Genomic DNA, 19,641 nt, shown 5'->3' on the forward strand with positions numbered 1-19,641 from the left:
GGAGCCCAGAAAAGCGAAGTGATTTTTCCAAAGGTAACAGGTTCTCTGGGATCTGTGAGACAAGTTTCTTAAACTAGAACTCCACTGCTCTTACCACTACATCACACTGTCTCATCCATCCTACATGGAGAACTGCAATATTTTTCCTCTTCATTGTGTGTGGCAAAAATCCATAGAAAATTTCATTTTCCTGAATATTTATTTCAGTGCTTCTAGGATCTGGGATTTTGTATATATGGGTACTCCTACCCACAGAGATTGGCATCCATTACAGTTTGATGGTTGTTTTGGTCGAATAATTCTTCATGTTTCAGTTAATCTAAACAGAAATCTTTTGAAATTTATTTGAGCTTATTTTCAGATGATAGCCTGACAATACATTAGGGATTCTGGGCCTTCCTTATGTTTTGTAGAATCTGCTGGACCATGTACTCCCTTAACATAGTATTTGAAAAGCCAGAGTGACTTTCTCTCCACAGTGACAATACATTAAAGTAGGGCTTCAGTGGAATTTTCCTGGATAGTATTAAGGAACAAGCTAAACAGATGGTTTGGACAGCTAGATAGTATAGTAGATAAAGTGTTGGGCCCAGAGATCTGGCCTCTAACATTTATGAGCTGTGTATCCTTGAACTAGTCACTTAACCTCTATTTGCCTCAGTTTCCTCAACTGTAAAAATTGATATAGTAAAATCACCTACTTCACAAGGTGTTGTGAGGATCAAATGATAATATCTGTGAAATGTCTGGCACATAGTAAGTACTATTCTAGTTGTTATTTTATTTTGAAAGTGTAAAATTATAATGGTAGAAACTTATAAAGTTCAAAGGCAGTGTAGCATAATGGATAAAGAGCTAGTCTCTCAGGAAGACCCTGCTTTAAGCTTGGAACTATACTAGCTTTGTGACCTTGGGCAAATCATTTAACCTCCTCCCCGCCCCCAACCCCAGGTAACTGTCTAAGGCAAGGGTTCTTAACCCTTTCTGTGTCATGGACCCCTTTAGTAGTCTGGAGAAGACTGTGGACCCCTTTCCAGAATAATGTTTTTAAATAATTAAGGAAATGCTAACTTTCAGTTAAAGGTTAGGAAAATTCCCACCCAAGTTCACAGACCTCCTAAAATCTACTCGGGGGCCTGTTGGCCCAATGTCAAGAACTTATGTTCTAAAAGTATAAGATTTAGGGCTGATGCTGATCTAAATTGGTAGAAGAAGTTATGTACATCGTTGAAATCAGAAGTATTGTCTTCTAAAAAAAAGTGAGAGGCAGCAGTGTCCAGTACATAAAGTTCTTGGGTGGAAGTCAGAAATAACTGCCTCTAAAACCTTCCTCCCACAAGCTTTCTGACCTTGGACAAGTCACAAACTCATTGTACTTAACATTACTCCCTAGCTCTTATCCACAAAATTGCAGACTGGATGTAATTTGCATTGGAGGAGGAAGTTCCTGTACCAGGAATTCCTCAACATTCTCATATCATATTCATCGTTAAAATCAACAGTGTTAATTTGGAAGTAAAGAAAAATAACAGATGGACTAATCATGAGTCAGTAACTGTAACATTTTCAGTGACACAGAATTCATAGATTGAAGTGGTTGGACATTTTATGAGTTCCTACCATGGTTCTGATCATGAATAACGGTGCTATGTAATAAGGATGCAGAACAGAGACACTTTTCTCTTGCAGAGATTAAGGTTTCCTACTTACCTCAAGGAAGGAAGTATATATAGAAGGCTAAGTGTAAATTGTGATCATAAGGTATATGTACTTAACCTTTATTGTTGTCATGGACCTCTATGGCTTCATCAGAAGCCTCTAGACGCCTCAGAAAAATGGTTTTGTTCTGAATAAAATAAAACATAGGGTTACAAAGGAAACCAATTATGTTGAAATTAGTCATCAATTTTTTTTCTGAAATAAATCCAAAGACCTCAGATTAAGAACCTCTGCTTGTTAAGTATTAATGATGAAAAATCTCTCATCCAAGATGTTCTTCTTTTATGATGGCCATGTTCTCATCACACCCCATGCCTGGCTCCACTCTTTCTCATCACAGCAAATTTGGCTTGCCCCGTGATTCTTTACATAAGTATTGGTATGGGACTGGACACAGTTCATCCCACTGGAGTGCCCTTCTTTAGTTAGATACTGTTCCTTGGTAAGGTAGCTTGCTGGAAGACCACTACCAAGTCCAGAGCATGCTCTTGAAGGTTGACTTCCATTTACTCTTCTTAGCTCTGTAGCCCTGCCAGTCTTCTAGGTTAGTGGGCATAGACCTATAACTGCCACAATTCTAAGATCTCTTGGGCCATTCATCTCTCTTAGCTGTCATGATTATTGGAGTCAGAGGAGGATTAGGCTGAGGTGATTCTAGGTGAATGAGAAGCAAGAGGGGTACTCCTCTTGAGGCTTGTCTCTTGAGTGATGGAGAAAATGGATCACCAACCCCACCAACCAGAAAGGGTTATGTGGGGATAGATAGTCCTGTTCCCCCAACTCAAAGAGCTAGTGAGTACCTTAGCTGACTACAAATTCGAATTCTGCTCAGGCTGCTTGTAGAGTTTGGTGCAGGTAAACCTCAGTAACCTCCAGGTCCCATGGGGGAGCCATTAATGCAGGGATTTGCATGCAAGGGCAAGGAAAAACTGACAATGGAAGCTGTCATTTGTGTAAAAAATGATTCTTTAAGTGGAGAGGTGAGCAGAGTTGTTTTAACAGAATTCTGTAGTATATCATAGAGCAGAGCTGTCATTAAAAATTTATTTTACACTAACAATGATAAAACATAAACATGCAAAATAGCATCTTCAGAGAATATTTAAAACCCTAGCCGTATTATACTGTACATTTCCATAAAAGGGAACCAAGCAGATTAATACAAAATATTTATTTACCCTCTGCCCTCTGTCAGTTGTTGCCTTTGTTTTTTCTCTTTATATTTAAAATATAATTGTAGCCAATGTTTATACTATTCTGGTTCTGCTTATCTTTCTTTGAATCACTTCATATAAGTCTTTCCATATTTTCTTGTATAACATGGCATAAATATTTATCATTTACATTAAATTAATATACTATAATTTATATAGCAATTTTCCAGTCATTGAGCATATAAATTATTTCTGATTTTTCCTATTACAAAGAATTTGGCTATTAATATTTTTAGATAGATAGGACAACTTCATGATCTTTAGGCTAAATCAAGCAATCAATTAGCAATCATTTATTAAGCCAGATATATTTTTTGCTATTTTTTTTGACAATTTAGTGAGTATAAGAGCCTATATTAAGGTTTTATTGATTTGCATTTCTTTAGTAAGAAATCTGGACATCTTTTCAGATAGCTCTTAGTAATTTGTATTTCCTCCTAAACAAATAACCTTTAATGTACTTTGACTATTTCTTCAGTGGGAAACATGTTTTATTCTTACAGATATACATCTGTTCCTTATACATTCTGTGTATCAGATTTTTATCTGATAGACTTATTGAAAAATTTTCTCAATTAAAATTGTTTTAGAGACTTTTTCCATAAACTCCTTTTTGTACTGCTGGAAAAACTGGAAAATAGTGTGACAGAAAGTAGGCTTAGACCAACATCTTACACCATATGCCAAAACCAGGTCAAACTGTGTACATGGTTTATACATAAAGGGTGATACCATAGGCAAATTAGAATAGTTTACATGTCAGATCTATGGAGAGGGGAAGAATTTATGATCAGACAAGAGATAGGGAACATTATGAAATGCAAAATGGATCATTCTGATTACATTAAATTAAAAAGGGTTTGCACAAGCAAAACCAATACAACCAAGATTAGAAGGAAAGTAGAAAGCTGGGAAACAATTTTTATAGCCAGTATTTCTGATAAAGGCCTCATTTCTCAAATATATAGAGAGCTGAATCAAATTTATAAGAATACAAGTCATTCCCCAAATGAGAAATGGTCAAAGGATGTGAACAGGCAGTTTTCACCTAAAGAAATTAAAGCTTTCTATAGTCGGATGAAAAAAATGTTCTAAATCACTGTTGTTTAGAGAAATGCAAATTAAAATGACTCTGAGGTACCACCTCACACCTATCAGATTGACTAATATGACAAAAAAGGAAAATTATAAATGTTGGAGATGTGGGAAAATTGGAACACTGATGCATTGTTGGTAGAGTTGTGAACTGATCCAACCATTCTGAAGAACAATTTGGAATCATGCCCAAAGGCCTATAAAAACTGTGCATACCCTTTGACCCAATAATACCACTGCTAGGTCTATATCCCAAAGATATCATAAAAAGGAAGAAGGACCCAACTGTACAAAAACATTTATAGCAGCTTTTTTATGGTGGCAAAGAATTGGAAATTGAGGTGGTGCTCATCAATTGGGGAATGGCTGAACAAGTTGTGGCATATGAATGTAAAAGAATACTATTGTGCTATAAGAAATGATGAGTAGGCAGATTTCAGAAAAACCTGAAAAGACTTACATGAACCGATGCTGAGTGAAATGAGCAGAACATTGTCCACAACATTGTGCAATGATCAATGGTAATAGACTCAGTAACTCTTCTTAGCAATACAATGATCCATGAGAATTCCAAAAGACTCCCGATAGAAAAATGCTCTCCACAACCAGAAAAAGAACTATGGAGTCTGAATGCAGATGGAAGCACACTATTTTCACTTTTGTTATTTTTTTTCTTTCCTGTGGTTTTTCCCTTTTGTTCTGATTTTTCTTTAATAGCATGACTAATGTAGAAATATGTTTAACATGATTGTACATATATACCTTATATCAGATTGCTTTCTGTCTTGGGATGGGGGGAGTAAGGGAAGGAGGGAGAAAGGTTTGGAACTCAAATTCTGAATGTTGAAAACTATCTTTACTAGTAATTGGGAAAAAATGAAATATTAAGAAGGAAAAAAATAAAGTAGGGGAAAGATAAGGATGGTAAAGAAAATAAAAACAAACTCTAATCAAGCCCATCAATTTACCCTACAAAAATATCTTCTCTTTATTTAATAAAAATGTACTTCCTTCCCATAGTTGAAACAAATATTACTTTTCCTCTGTTTTGAATAATTTTTAAAATATTTAGATAATTGGTCCAGTAAGATTGATTATAGAGTATGGGGCATAAAGAGAAACAGCATGGCATGGTCACCAGAGGGCCTACTTTGGAATTAAAATGACCTGATTTCTAGCCCTGTTTTTGACACATCCCAGCTGTGTGACACCAACCAGGTCACAACCTCCAGAGTTGGCTTCCAGTTTCCAGCCAACTCTCTAAGACTATAAATTGCAAAGCAGATGCTCATCTACATTAGTAAGGGGAGTTCTTTGTGGTATCAAACTTCAAATAGAAATGGTAGCCACTAAACCATACATAAGAATCTCGGTTGGCCACATATTGACTTAGAAAACCACACACACACACACACACACACACACACATACGTATGTGTGTGTGTATATATATATATATATATATATATATATATATATATATATATATACACATACAAGTATATATACACACACAGATGTGTGTATATACACCCATGTATATATACATACATGTATATATTAAAACAGCAACACATTAAAATCAGGTATTAACATTTTTATTTAGTTTGGTCCACCTTCTGGAGTGTTTTGGATCACATGTAACCTGTAGGTCTAATGTTTGACACCTCTGGCCTATACCAGTGAAATTACAGGTCCAAAAAATAAAAAATAAAGGAAAGAAAGTATATTGTATATATCTAAAAACCCAGTTTACATAACAGTATTTTTTTAAAAAATTAAATGATGCTTCCTTTCCCCAGTCTTAGGAATTGATCAAATGTTAACCTGTTTTGTTTTGTTACACTGGATACTCTTTCCTCAACTCAATTATCTTTGTGGTTGGAGGTTTTTGTTGTTAAGTTGTTTAGTTATGCCTGATTCTTCATGACTCTGTTTATGGGGTTTTCTTGGCAGGGACGCTGGAGCGGTTTGCTCCCCACACCAAGTAGCAGGGAATGAATTTGGTCTATATAACAAACACTTTCTGTGGGACTGGAGACATTTGGCTGGAGCAAAGGGAAACCAGTTCTTCAAGTAGTTAAATGTGACATACCTCAAGTACCTGCTGCATTCCCCCTTCCCCTTTCTCCTACTCCTCCTCTTCTTCCCCCTCCTTCCTCTCCTCATCTTCCTCCTAAAATTTTGAGAATGGGAGTGGGAGAGAGGAAAAAATAGAAAGAAAAAGTCTGGCCTCATCCTTTGGTAAGATCCTTGGTAATAACTCTTCTGAAAAAGACAAGAATTGGGAAGAAGGCTGAGTAGAACCTTCTGCTGATGAGGAATCTGCGATGTAATTTTGGTCTCTTCTGTAGTCCAATGAGCTCAAATTGTTAAAAATCACTCCCCCATTTTATATTTTTTGTTGTTGTTGTAATTGGCAAAAATACTAGAATGGTCTTCCATTTCCTTCTCCAGCTCATTGACAGAAGAGGAAACTGAGTCATATAGAGTTACGTGACTTGCCCAGGGTCACATAGCTAGTGTCTGAGTTCAAATTTGAACTGAGGTCTTCCTGACTCCAGGCCCAGCACTCTATCCATTGTGCCACCTAGCTGTCCTGCATGAATTATTTTTATTATTATTAAAAGCCAGAGTAGAACTAGAAAACAGGCATTGTTTTGTCTTCCAGCATTAAAAAAGATACAAAGGACTTTTCAAAATACCAAATTTTATTCTTTTTGGGGGGGGGGGGCTGGGGCAATGAGGGTTAAGTGACTTGCCCAGGGTCACACAGCTAGTAAGTGTCAAGTGTCTGAAGGTAAATTTGAACTCAGGTCCTCCTGAATCCAGGGCCGGTCCTTTGTCCACTGTGCCACCTAGCTGCCCCAAAATACCAAATTTTATTAAACTTGTTTCAGTTGTGATTTTATTTTTGAAAATACATGTAAATTTAATTATTCCCCATTTTCGAAAGCACAGAGTATCCATTATTTTCTACTATTTCCTTAATAGGTTATTGGGCAGATTCTTGTTTCATAGCTAAAATGCTTTGCAATTTCCTGAATCGTACATGTAGACTTGGAAGCCACCTGAGTTCTGATGTCAAAACAGTTACCAAGCTATACTTTAAAACTGGATTAGGGGCAGCTAGGTCGCACAGTGGATAGAGCACCGGCCCTGGAGTCAGGAGGACCTGAGTTCAAATCCGGCCTCAGACACTTAACACTTACTAGCTGCGTGACCCTAGGCAAGTCACTTAACCCCAATTGCCTCACCAAAAAACCCCCCAAACCCGCCAAAATCCCTAGATGAACATTTCCAATTTATTGGGGAAATCCTCTAGGGAGGATTTATGGAAAGACCCGTGTGACCTTGAACAAGTCACCCGTCAGGGCATCAGTTTCCTTATCTGTAAAGTCGATACAAAAAGGTATTTGACCCTGCTCGTTGAGGCTCAGCCATCAATGATAACATTATAGCACACGTTATAGAATGTGTTACAATCTATCTTCCCCAAGTTGGTAACAAGGAAATTTCAGCCAGTCAGGACCACAGTCTCATACTGACAATTTAACCTTTGACAATGAACCCTCCAGCCCACATACTTTACCTTTGTTTCATCAGATGAATGGATTATTTTCCAACCTAAAAATCTTAACAATAGAACTGTTGCTACAGACAGACAATTAATGAAGCCTCCAGACAGTAAAAACATATGTGGATACTTTGGAGCAGTTGAATGAATGTCTGCAAACAGACAACAACCAGTGTGTGCTTTCTGTTTAGGGAAAATCCTCATCCTTAAGGGCAGACAGCATGGTGTGATGCATAGGGTGCTGGATTTAGAGAATGGAAGACCTAGGTTCAAATTCTGCCTCAGACATTTACTGTCTGTGTGACCCTAGAAAAGTCACTTAACCTCTGTTTGCCTCAGTTTCCTCATCTGTAAAATGTGGGGGGTTTATTTGCTGATCTCTAAATCTATATTCTTATGACCTTTAAGTTATGCAATGATTGGGGTTAGCATTTGGCCTAAATTTAGGATTATATGCTGATTTAATATATTGTGCTAACATAAAAAGAAAAAAGCAGAACCAAGAAAATACGAAACTACATAGGAGGAAGTTCAGAAAGGGCACAGACAGCAGGGCAGTATGGGTACTACCATATTATATTTAATATATGCTTTTAAAAAAACGAGCTATATTTAAACAAAGAAAATTGATTTTTAAAAACGTTTCCAATGTAATAGAAAAATTCTCCAGGGAGGATTTTATGGAAAGACCTGTGTGACCTTGAACAAATCAATTTGCAGGGCCTCAGTTTCCTTATTTGTAAAGTCAGGTCTCTGAAGTGCCTTCTAGCTGAAAAGCTATAGCACTGTGACATGAAGAAGAATCACAGAGGATGAAAAGACCCGGAGATGCTGCTATCTCCACCAGGGCAATGTGTCATCATACTGATGAGGTCATGAATCTACTAAAGGATGAGTTAATATTTGCATATGATAAAGACTGTTGATCATGAGTGAACCAATTAAGATAGATATGTGGAAATGACAATTAATAGTGTTTTGTTCCAGAAGGCATGGGGAAAGCAGTGGCTGCCATCCAAGGACAGTATTTCAGCTGTGTATTCACCTGTATGACTGCTTATTTTTAAGTCTTCATTAAAATAATAAAATATTGGGGACAGCTAGGTGGCACAGTGGTTAAAGCACCTACCTTGGATTCAGGAGCACCTGAGTTCAAATCTGGCCTCAGACACTTGACATTTATTAGCTGTGTGACCCTGGCCAAGTCACTTAACCCTCATTGACCCACAAAAATTTTTTTAAAAAAATAATAGAATATTGAAATAAACAAAATAAGGCATAAGCATAAAACTGAAGGAGTAGCCAACTCGACATAAATAGATGAGAACCTTCCAAAGTAACTGGAAATTTTTTTTTAATTCTTATTGGCATCTAAATGAAAAATTGTAGCACCTTTGCCTTTCTTTTTTTTTTTGTGAACCTTTGCCTTTCTAATTATGTTGCACTTAAGCTAGTTCACTAAGCACACGCTGATTTGGCAGGGAGAGAAGGAGCCTGGGAGCCCATATTGGGTAGCTGAAGAAGTTAAACCTGCCTGCCATTTGAAGTTTAGCAAGGACAAATCATACAGGCCAATAATGGCAAATTCACCATACAGTCCAATGGTAATTCCATTGATTACAATGAGGTATTATAATTTGCGGTGGTGGTTGTTATTCAGTCATTTCAGTCATGTAGGACTCTTTGTGACCCTATTTGGGGTTTTCTTGGCAAAGATACTAGAGTGATTTTTTTTTAAAATATGGAATGCTTCACGAATTTGCGTGTCATCCTTGCGCAAGAGCCATGCTAATCTTCTCTGTATCGTTCCAATTTTAGTATATGTGCTGCTGAAGCGAGCACAATATTAGAGTGATTTGCTATCCTTCTCCAGCTCATTTTATAGATGATGAAACTCAGGCAATGAGGGATAAATGACTTGCCCAGGGTCACACAGCTAGTAGGTGTCTGAGGCCAAATTTGAACTCAGGTCTTTCTGACTCCAGGTCCTGTGTTCTATCTACTGTGCTACCTAGCTGCCTCATTGCAATTTTCCTAAATTTTCATCTCATTATCTCTAATATGTGTAAATGCACTGTACTAATGGATATCTTGCTTGGTCCTTTGAGGCATTCTTATAATCTGGCCCTCCTATTAAATAGAACCCTTCCTTTAAAAAAAAAAAAAAACCTGAATTTAGGAAAAGGAAAGAGTGAAGAGGATCAAACTGGTAGAAATTAGATAGGGGAAGATGTTTAGAGAAAGCCCGAAGTAGAGTTTCAATGTACAGTACCATGATGGATCAGAGAGTGTATTTAATTCAATTAGTTTTCCTTGTGCACCTGGGCAATGGAGATACAAAGATGAAAAGCAGCCTAAACCTGGCATTCAAAGACTTGACTATCTAGTTGTTTTATTGAGAAACCCGGGAATCAAGAGAACTTGAAGAATGCAGGAAAGGTTATTCCAAGGTCGGCAGAGCTGATTTAAAACTAAGTAGGTCCCACTCACTTGGGCCTCTGAAAGAAATGATTAATATACTTCAAAGACCAGGTAAAATAGCTGGGAACAGAGAGTAAATTTTTAAAAGCAATAAAAACAGTCAGTACCTGGTGAAGGTGACTCATGCTTTTGCAGATTATTTTATTTTTTTTTTGGAAACCTGAGTAAGGTAGACTGGATAACTCTATGAATGATGGTTTCTATCTGTAAGAAGAAACTACAGTCAGACTGAGTTTAGCTGATGTTTTGCTTCTAAATCCTCTGTAACCTAGACCAGTTCTCCTTCCTTCACCTTGATAATAAAAAAAGATCTTTTTATGCACCTGCACCTTCTGCCTATGTGGTCATAGATGGTGATGACCAGATTAAATATGAAAGGGGTCAGAATTTTTAATGTGACAACAGCCCCCAAAACATCCCACTCCCCCCCCAAAAAAACCTCTTGAATAGGACTGCAGACATCTCAAGCATTGCCAAAAAATTATATGGAGTACCATACTGCACAGGATATGGCATTGACTTCCAATTACTCTCTCTCTCTCTCTCTCTCTCTCTCTCTCTCTCTCTCTCTCTCTCTCTCTCTCTCTCTCTCTCTCTCACACACACACACACACACACACACACACACACACACACACACACACACCTCCTCTAGGTTTTTCCTTGACTGAAGCCTCCAGGAGGAGAACCTTCATTTTGAGGTTATTGGGTTGTATTATCCATGCTATGACTACAATAATGTTTGATATTAAAAAGGGATCAGCTAGATTGGTCAGGAATTTGGTTAATTGGGAAATTAGTTTATAGTTTTAACTTTGTCACTGGACAGGACCTTAGAAAATATTTTCTTCTCCAACCCAATTTATTTATTTTTTAATTTTTAAAATTTAAAAAATATTTTATCTTTTTCCCGACTACATGTAAAAACAATTTTAACATTAATTTTTTTAAAAAATTAAATTCCAGAGCAGCTAGGTGGTGCAGTGGATGAAGCACTGGCCCTGGATTAAGGAGGAACTGAGTTCAAATTCGGCCTCAGACACTTGACACTTGCTAGCTGTGTGACCCTGGGCAAGTCACTTAATCCTCATTGCCCTGAAAAAAAAATTCCAAAATGCTTGAGTTCTCTCTCTCCCTCTCTTCTCCCCATCCTGAGAAGACAAGCAAAGTGATATAGATTATAACATGTGCAGTCATGCAAAACATATTTCCCTATAAGCCATGTTGTGAAAGAAAACACAGACAAAAATAAAGTGAAAATAGTATGCTTCAATCTGTATTCAGACTCCATCGGTTCTTTCTATGGGGATGGATAGCATTTTTCATCCTAAATCCCTCAGAATTGTCTTGGATCATTGTATTGCTGAGAATAGCAAAGTCATTCACAACTGACCATTGTACAATATTACTATGTACAATGTCTTCCTGGTTCTACTCACTTCACTTTGCATCAGTTCATATATGTCTTAGCAGGTGTTTTTGAAACCACCCTGAACATCATTTCTTAGAGCACAATAGTATTCCATCACATACACCACAACTTGTTCAGATATTCCCCAATGGATAGGCATCCCCTCATTTTCCAAGTCTTTGCCACCACAAAAAGATCTGTGATAAATATTTGTATACATGTAAATCCTTTTCCTTTTTTATCTCTTTAGAATATAGACCTAGTAGTGGTATTGTTGGATCAAAGGATATACAGTTTTATAGCCCTTTGGGCACAGTTCCAAATTGCTCTCCAAAATCAACTCCATTTACTTTTGACAAATGAAAAACCTAAGGCACATAGATGTTAAATGTCTTGGACAGGATAATACAATTAGTAAGTAGCAGAAGAGGGAAGGGAATTCAGGTGTTTAACTCCAAATCTAGTATTGTCTAGTTACTTCCCTGGTCTTTATTTCAAGAGCCACAACATTGTCCTGGTTTGTTTCTATATGAAAATTCATCATATTCATGGGAAGTGACACTGTCTTTTGGGTAGCTTTGTTTAACCTTGATTAGATGAGCTACAAAATTCAAACCCAGTTGAACCACAAAGCTCTTTTCTTTCCAGGAATTTAGGGAAATCTGATCTGGAGATGAATAAAGGCAGCAAGTCTCTGGCCAGTACTTTCTACCTTAGCACATTTACTAATTGTAACTTATTAAAATCAACAGAGAAACTACTGGTCAACTTAATAGCCTGATGATAACTAAAATAAAAGGTTTGTAACAATTGACTTCCCTCACCTAAAGTTGCTCTGACTACCCTTGCCTACGTTGTATTTATTGCTTGTGAGGCTTATTTGGCACTTAAATCATATCTTGCCATGTATTACTAATTTATCTTGGGTCAGCTCCATAGTTACCTCCTGAGAGAGGCTTTCCCTGAACCCTTTGCTTGTTAGTACATTCCCCCTCCTCAATTTGCCTTGTATTTATTCATCTCTGTGCATAACTATAATCTCTCCCCAAATATAGGTTGGCTCTTTTAATGTACAATGGATTTTTTTAAAATTTAAAAATATAAGGTATTTTCCAATTATTTTCTTTCTTTCTTTCTTTCTTTCTTTCTTTCTTTCTTTCTTTTTTTTTTGGTGAGGCAATTGGGGTTAAGTGACTTGCCCAGGGTCACACAGCTAGTAAGTGTTAAGTGTCTAAGGCTAGATTTGAACTCAGGTACTCCTGAATCCAGAGCTGGTGCTCTATCCACTGCACCACCTAGCTGCCCCCCCAATTATTTTCAATCTCCATTCATGTTAATGATACCATCCTTTTCCAATTTCAAGAAAATGCTGTTTTGAAGGGATACCATTAGGTTTGGGAGTTTCTTGTTTAGTCATTTTACTTGTGTCCAACTCTTCGTGACCCTATTTGGGGTATTCTTGGCAAAGATACTGGAGTGGCTTGCCATTTCCATCTAAAGCTCATTTTACAGATGAGGAAACTAAGGCAAGCAGGGTTAAATGACTTGGCTAGGGTCACTCAGTGAGTAAGTATCTGAGGCCAGATTTGAACTCAGGATGATGAGCCTTCCTGCCTGGAAGCCTGCTACTCTATCCAATGCACTATCTAGCTGCCCACAGTTTTGGAATTACTATATCAATAATAAATGTAACTCATTGGGACCTTACCTTTCAAATATCAATATACAGGAAAATCGGTGACTGCTGTGCTGGATCTGGGTTGGGTGAAGAGCAGTCATTAATTAAGGATCCAGTGACAAGATGTTAATGTTAGAAAGTTGAGTACCCATGCTTTGTGGGACTAAGGGCCTGGCTACCTATAGCACTCTCTGTGTATCTTTGTTATGAGACCATTCGTATTGAAAACCACAGGTTTTAAAACTGCTGATCATGATAGATTCTTATATATAATTCTAAGAACATTTTCATGGGGGGTTTGGATGCACTATGGTGGCAAAGAGATCTTTCTGTTTGACCCTGACCAAGACACCCAATGTCCTCAATGTCCCTGACAATTCTCTAAGCCTATAAGTTGCGATACAGAGGCTACTCTGTATTAATAGAGGGAGATTCTTTAGTGAGAGTTCTGTATGTCAATGAAATAACAGATCCAGACCAAAAAAGGTTTGGATTTTCTAAATCCTCTATCTGGAGATGCTTGTCCATGTCCCTTTTGGGTATCAACTAGCTATTCAGTGGTCTATCATTCACCTGAAGAGACAATAACTATGGAAAATTTTCATTTTTCATAGATATTAGATATTTATGTAGATAGTGATAGAAAGAGGTAATATAGTAGATAGAGGACTGGTATATCATGGAAATCAATTTGGAACTGTGGCACAAAAGTCACTAAACTATGCATACATACTCTTTGACCTAGACATCCCTGACTTCCCTCAATGGAATGGGCAGATAAGAACAATTTGTTCCAACAGCCATGACCAGTCATCCTGACTTTCGTCTTGCCATTGGACTTTGATGACTCTAGAAAAGAGAATGAGGACTTTTTGCAACTCTGCCCCCTTATGTCCAATTCACATTCAAGTCATCACCCTATGTCATAATTGAAATAATTGTCCTCTGAAAATGAAGGATGAACAACAACTCTTTGACCTAACAGTGTACTGCTAGGCTTATTCACCAGAGTGATAAAAATGAAGGGATCCTATACACACAAAAATATTTATAGCAGTTCTTTTTGTGGTGGCAAAATACTAGAAAGCAAAGGGGTACCCATCAATTGAGGAATGGCTGAAAAAAACATGGCATATGAATGCAATAGAATACTATTGCATTGTAAGAAATGGTGAAGAAGACAATTTCTTAGAAATCAGGGAAAACTTATTGAACTGATACAGAGTGAGATTAGCAGAACCAGGAGAACAATTTATGACAAGGACAACAACATTGTAAAGAAAATCAACTTTGAAAGACCTGAGAATTCTCTTTAATGTAATTAAAATCCTTGATTTTATATGATCAATAGTAGGTAGTGGGAGGAAAAGAAAACATTTTTTGTTAATTGAAGGAAAAAAAAGAGAGCTGGTCCTGGAGTCAGAACAACTTCAGTTCAAATTTCATCTCTGAAATAAATTCCTTCTGTGACTATGAATGAGCAAGTCACAAACTCTTAGTGCCCCAGGTATCTCTCAAAGACTATGAAGAAATCATAAGGGCAGCTAGGTGATAGTGAATAAAGTACCGGCCCTGAATTCCAGAGGACCTGAGTTCAAATCTGACCTCAGACACTTGACACTTGGGCAAGTCAATTAACCCTCATTGCCGCACAAAAAAAGAAAAGAAATCATAAATATGTCCCCCAAACATTTTATGCCCTTATTATTATGACTAATCACAATACTGAAAATATTCATAATTGGTGCTTAATAACTGTTAATTGGTTGGGTTTATCTCATGACATATACAAAATATTGATAGTACATTTATAATTTTTTTCAGTAACCAACAAGACAGGAAAAAAATGAAGAAAACTAAAATGATCAGCCCATTAACATTGGTAAGTTATGGACTGTGTGTGTGTGATTCTATCTTCCCAATACAAAACTGATACTAAGGAAGGGGAAAGGAACAAACATTTGGTAAAGTGCCTAGTATGTGTCAGGAACCACATGAAGCACTTTACAGAGATTATCTCCTTTAACCCTCACAACAACCCTGGGGGTTAAGTACTGGTATGATCTTTATTTTACATTTCAGGAAACTGAGGCAGACAGAGTTTAAGTGAGCCATAGAAAATATTTTAAAGTACTCGCTGTGTTCAAAGCTCTCTGTTAGACACTTCAGGAGATGAAAGGTTTTTGCCCCTTTACTAGACCATAATATCCTGGTTGAATTAGAACCTCTGAGGTCTCTAAAACTTCTAAAATCCCTATGATCCTTGAAGGCCCTGGCATAAGATTTCAAGCTTGGCAGAGATCTTAGAGAATTCTAGTCCAACCCTCTAGTGAAGGAAAAATGCAGTGACATGGACAATTATAGTACCCAGCATTGAGTGAATTAGAGAGGGGCAAAAGCGAGTGTAGCGAGTCAAGTCTAAGGAGTCAACTTGATGGAGTAGGCAAACTTTCCTGGAGGAAGCAGCATCTGAGCTGGACTTTAAAGGATGAGTATGAATTCAAAAGGCAGAGAACATACTTCAGGCATAGGTGATAACCAGGGCTAAGGCATTAGCTATGGCTGGTTCTAGCAGTAAGCAAGGCAGGCATCTGTTTATGGCCCAACACAGTGAAGTAAGAGAGGAAAGGGGGCAAATGCTGATACTGTTTAAATATTATTTTTTATGCATGCACTTATGTTTAATGCCTGAAAATTTTGTTCTTCACAGATATTAGGTGTTTGGTTTGTTTCAAGTTATGGTCAATAAGTAAATATTTATTAAACACCTATTATGTGTCTAGCACTGTGCTAAGTGCTGAAGCTACAAAGAAAGGCAAAAGATAATCCCTGCTCACAGTCTAATGGGGGAGACCACATCCAAGCCAGTTATGTACAAACAAAATAGAGACAGGAAAAATTGGAAATAATCTACAGAAGGAAGGCACTAGCATGAAGGGGGTTAGGAAAGATTTCTAGTAGAAGGTGGGATTTTAGCTGGAACTTGAAAGACTTCAGGGAAACCAGGAGCCAGAGATACAGAGAATGAGAATTCCAGGCAAGGGGGACAGCCTGTGAGAATACCTGCAGCTGGGAGATGGAGGGTTGAAGAGTGTGCACAGATATAAGAAGACTAGAAGGGTAGGAGGAAGCCAGAATCTCAAACAGTTTTTTTTTTTCTATTTGATCCTGGGGGATATAGGGAGCCCCTGGAGTTGATTGAATAGGGGGATGGGTGACACAGTCGGGTCTATGCTTTAGGAAGATAAATTTGGCAGTTGGGTGGAGGATGGATTGCGGGGGTTAGAGCCTCTTGCCATTTCCATCTAAAGCTCATTTTACAGATGAGGAAACTAAGGCAAATAGGGTTAAGTGACTTGGCTAGGGTCACTAAGCTAGTAAGTGTCTGAGGCCAGATTTCAACTCAGGATGATGTCTTCCTGACTGGAAGCCTGCCACTCTATCCATTGCACCATCTAGCTGCCCACAGTTTTGGAGTTACTAAAACAAAAATAGATATAACTCATCAGGACCTTCCCATTCAGATATCAATATACAGGAAAATCAGTGACTGCTGTGCTGGATCTGGCTTGGGTGAAGAGCAGTCATTAATTAGGGATGTTGTCTAGGAAATTATCAGAACCTCTGGTGGACTGTAACACAAAAGGGAGTGTAGTTTTCAAACCATTCCCAGTCTACTTGGTTCATCTAGCCTAAGATGATAGAAGCAATAGAAATTTTTTTTTCAGTCATTTCAGTGATCATTTTTGTATAGCTTCCTCCCTAATCTCACTTGGTCATTATGACCAGTGGCAACCAATGAATCAAGAAGGATTTATTAAACATTCACTGTGGCCAAGCATATTGACTGTGTGCCAGGTACTATGGTAGATGCTGAGAATACAAAGTGACACAGCCACTGCCCTCAGGAAGATTACATCCTACCAGGGGAGTTAACAAAGGGTTCTTAACCTTTTTTTTAACCTCTCCTCAGAGTAATGTTTTTAAATGCATAAAATAAAATATATAGTTTGCAAATGAAACACATATTGAAACTGTTACCGAAATATTTTTTTAAAGTTCATGGACTGGGGCAGCTTGGTGATGCAGTGGATAGAGTACTGGCCCTGGAGTCAGGAGGACCTGAGTTCAAATCCAACCTCAGACACTTGACACTTACTAGCTATGTGACCCTAGGCATGTCACTTAACCCCAATTGCCTCACCAAAAAAAAAAAGTTCATGGACTCCAAGTTGTATCTGAGTATCTCCTTTGTATTTTACTTTTCTGTGGAAAGAATGTTTTTCACTAATAGAATTTAAGCTTTTTGGGGATATGGACTGTACTAATTAATAACAACAACAATAAAAGCTAGAATGTATATGCCACTTTAAGGCTTGCAAAGCGCTCTACAAATATCATCTCATTTTATCTTCACAGAAACCCTATGAGGTAGGTGCTATTATTATTCCCATTTTACAAATGAGAAAACTGAGGCAGACAGCGGTTAAGTGACTTGCCCAGGGTCACATAGCTAGAAAGTATCTAAGACTAGATTTGAACTAAAGTCTTCCTGCCTGCAAGTCCAGCACTCATTAAGTTACACATCCTCAGCCACTAGCCATGTGCCTTGCACATAGTATGCAGTTAACAAATGTTTGTTGACTTGGATAGAACTAGAAGAAAAAACTAATTAAATAAGACAGTTCAAATTCCCTCATCTGCAAAAGGTTTTGACCAGTCTCCCTTGATATTAGTGCCTTTGCTACAAGATTACCTTCCATCTATATTGAACAGGTCTTGTATGCAACTAGTTGTTTACATGTGGTCTCCATTTAGAGGGGGAGCTTTTTGAAGGCAAGAAGTACCTACCCTCAATACTTAATGACCTGTTTTTCCTTTTTTTTTTGTGGGGCAATGAGAGTTAAGTGACTTGCCCAGGGCCACACAGCTAGTAAGTGTCAAGTGTCTGAGGTGGGATTTGAACTCAGGTCCTCCTGAATCCAGGGCTAGTGCTTTATCCACTGCACCACCCAGCTGCCCCCTAGTACATTGACTTTTGACTGACAAACAAGAGCTGTGGATATGCTTAAAGCTAGTCTGTGCATAGAGTTTGATGGTTTATCAGAGTGATATTTAAATGAAGAAGTAGTCTGTGAATCTACATTATCAGCTTATATTTAGAATTTATCTCTAAGTAAAGAAGTTATCTGTAGGGTGATTATTATGATTATTGTTACAGCCACTTTTTTTGTGATAGTGAAAAGAATTAGAGGCAGAGGACATGGGTCTGCCATTGACAACTTGTGTGTCTTGGGCAAATCACTTAACCATCCTGTGGATCTCATTGGTAAAATGTGGGACTGGAGGCAGCCAGGTGGTACAGTGAATAGAACACTAGACCTGAAGTCAGGAAGACCTGAGTTCAGATTCAGCCTCAGAAACCTGCTAGCTGTGTGACCCTGGGCTAGTCACTTAACCTGTCTACTTCAGTTTCACCGACTGTAAAGTGGGGATAATAATAGTACTTATGTCACAAGATTGTTGTGAGATCAAATGAGATAATACTTCTAAAAGCATTTAGCATAGCACCTGGCACATAGTAGGTGTTTCCTTCCTTTCTAGTTTTCCTCAAAGGTCTTAAAGCTATGCATTATAAAGAACCAACCCTCATTTCAGCTTCTATTTCAGAATGCTGAAGACAACCTTTAGTCTGCTTTCACTCTGAAATGAAGATTAATCTTGCTTCAGTCCCCAAATATTCCCAAAGGACTCATTAGTAGCTCATACAACTTTTTCTGCAGTCTTAGTTGAAAAAAAAAGAAGGGGTGGAAGTGGCGAGGTCAAGAATAGTGCTTTTTAAGAAGCTTTTGTTCCCTTTTTTATTAACTTTTGGCGGGGAATGAAGAGGGTGGGCCAAGAAACCAACTTCAGAAGGGTTTTTTGCCTGTGTCAGGGAATGAAGAATAGGGAAGGAAACTGTGAGGCTGAGCTAAGTACAACAGTGACCAAGGGGAGAAGAGAGACCAATTTAAAACAGCTGTTAGTGGCAGTTGACAGGAAGTCAAGTCAGCCGATTCCTGGAGCCCCAGAAGCAATGGAAGGGGGATTTCAGGGGCAGAGGAAAGGAGGAAGAGGATTCCAGGCAAGGGAGACAGTGCATAGAACCTGGAGATTGTGCATAGGATCCAGGAACAGCTAAAAGGCCAGTGTGGCCGGATTGTAGGGTGTGAGGAGAGGGAGGAAGTGGAAGAAGACTGGAAGGGTAGGAAGAAGCCAGGTTGTGAAGAGTTTAGTGGGCAACATGGCCTAATCTAGGTCAGGGCAAAATGTCCTGTCACTCAGCACATCATTCTGATTACTCAAAGGTCAGATGCCGGGACTTATTCTTAGCAGTACTCTAATCCTCTGGAGTCTGGAACACCTCCAAAAAGTCAAACAGGGGCAACCTTCCTTCCCCGACCCCAGCCTCTCAGGAAAAAGAGAT

At 38.1% G+C, this 19,641-nt stretch overlaps 1 protein-coding gene and 1 non-coding gene across 14 annotated transcripts in view; one reads left to right on the plus strand and one right to left on the minus strand.

The window, feature by feature from the left end:
- The window catches only part of LOC122727963 (phosphatidylcholine translocator ABCB4), a 114,609-nt gene that overhangs the window by 2,037 nt on the left and 92,931 nt on the right, over nt 1-19,641 (plus strand). For 12 of the 13 annotated variants that reach the window (XR_006353220.1, XR_006353221.1, XM_043965908.1 and 9 more), the window contains exon 3: nt 15,000-15,057. Coding sequence is in view for 11 of the 13 variants with exons in the window: in XM_043965908.1 (XP_043821843.1) it covers nt 15,000-15,057 (58 nt within the window). In the remaining 2 variants the exon portion in view is untranslated. Of the gene's footprint in view, nt 1-12,277; nt 12,297-14,999; nt 15,058-19,641 lie in introns of those variants that run through there. The other variant, XM_043965913.1, reaches the window with a different exon arrangement.
- Nucleotides 9,341-9,447, minus strand: LOC122730293. Its single transcript, XR_006353478.1, has one exon. It is a non-coding gene; the product is annotated as a U6 spliceosomal RNA (small nuclear RNA).

This window comes from Dromiciops gliroides, chromosome 5, assembly GCF_019393635.1.
Source record: "Dromiciops gliroides isolate mDroGli1 chromosome 5, mDroGli1.pri, whole genome shotgun sequence".
NCBI lineage: Eukaryota > Metazoa > Chordata > Mammalia > Microbiotheria > Microbiotheriidae > Dromiciops > Dromiciops gliroides.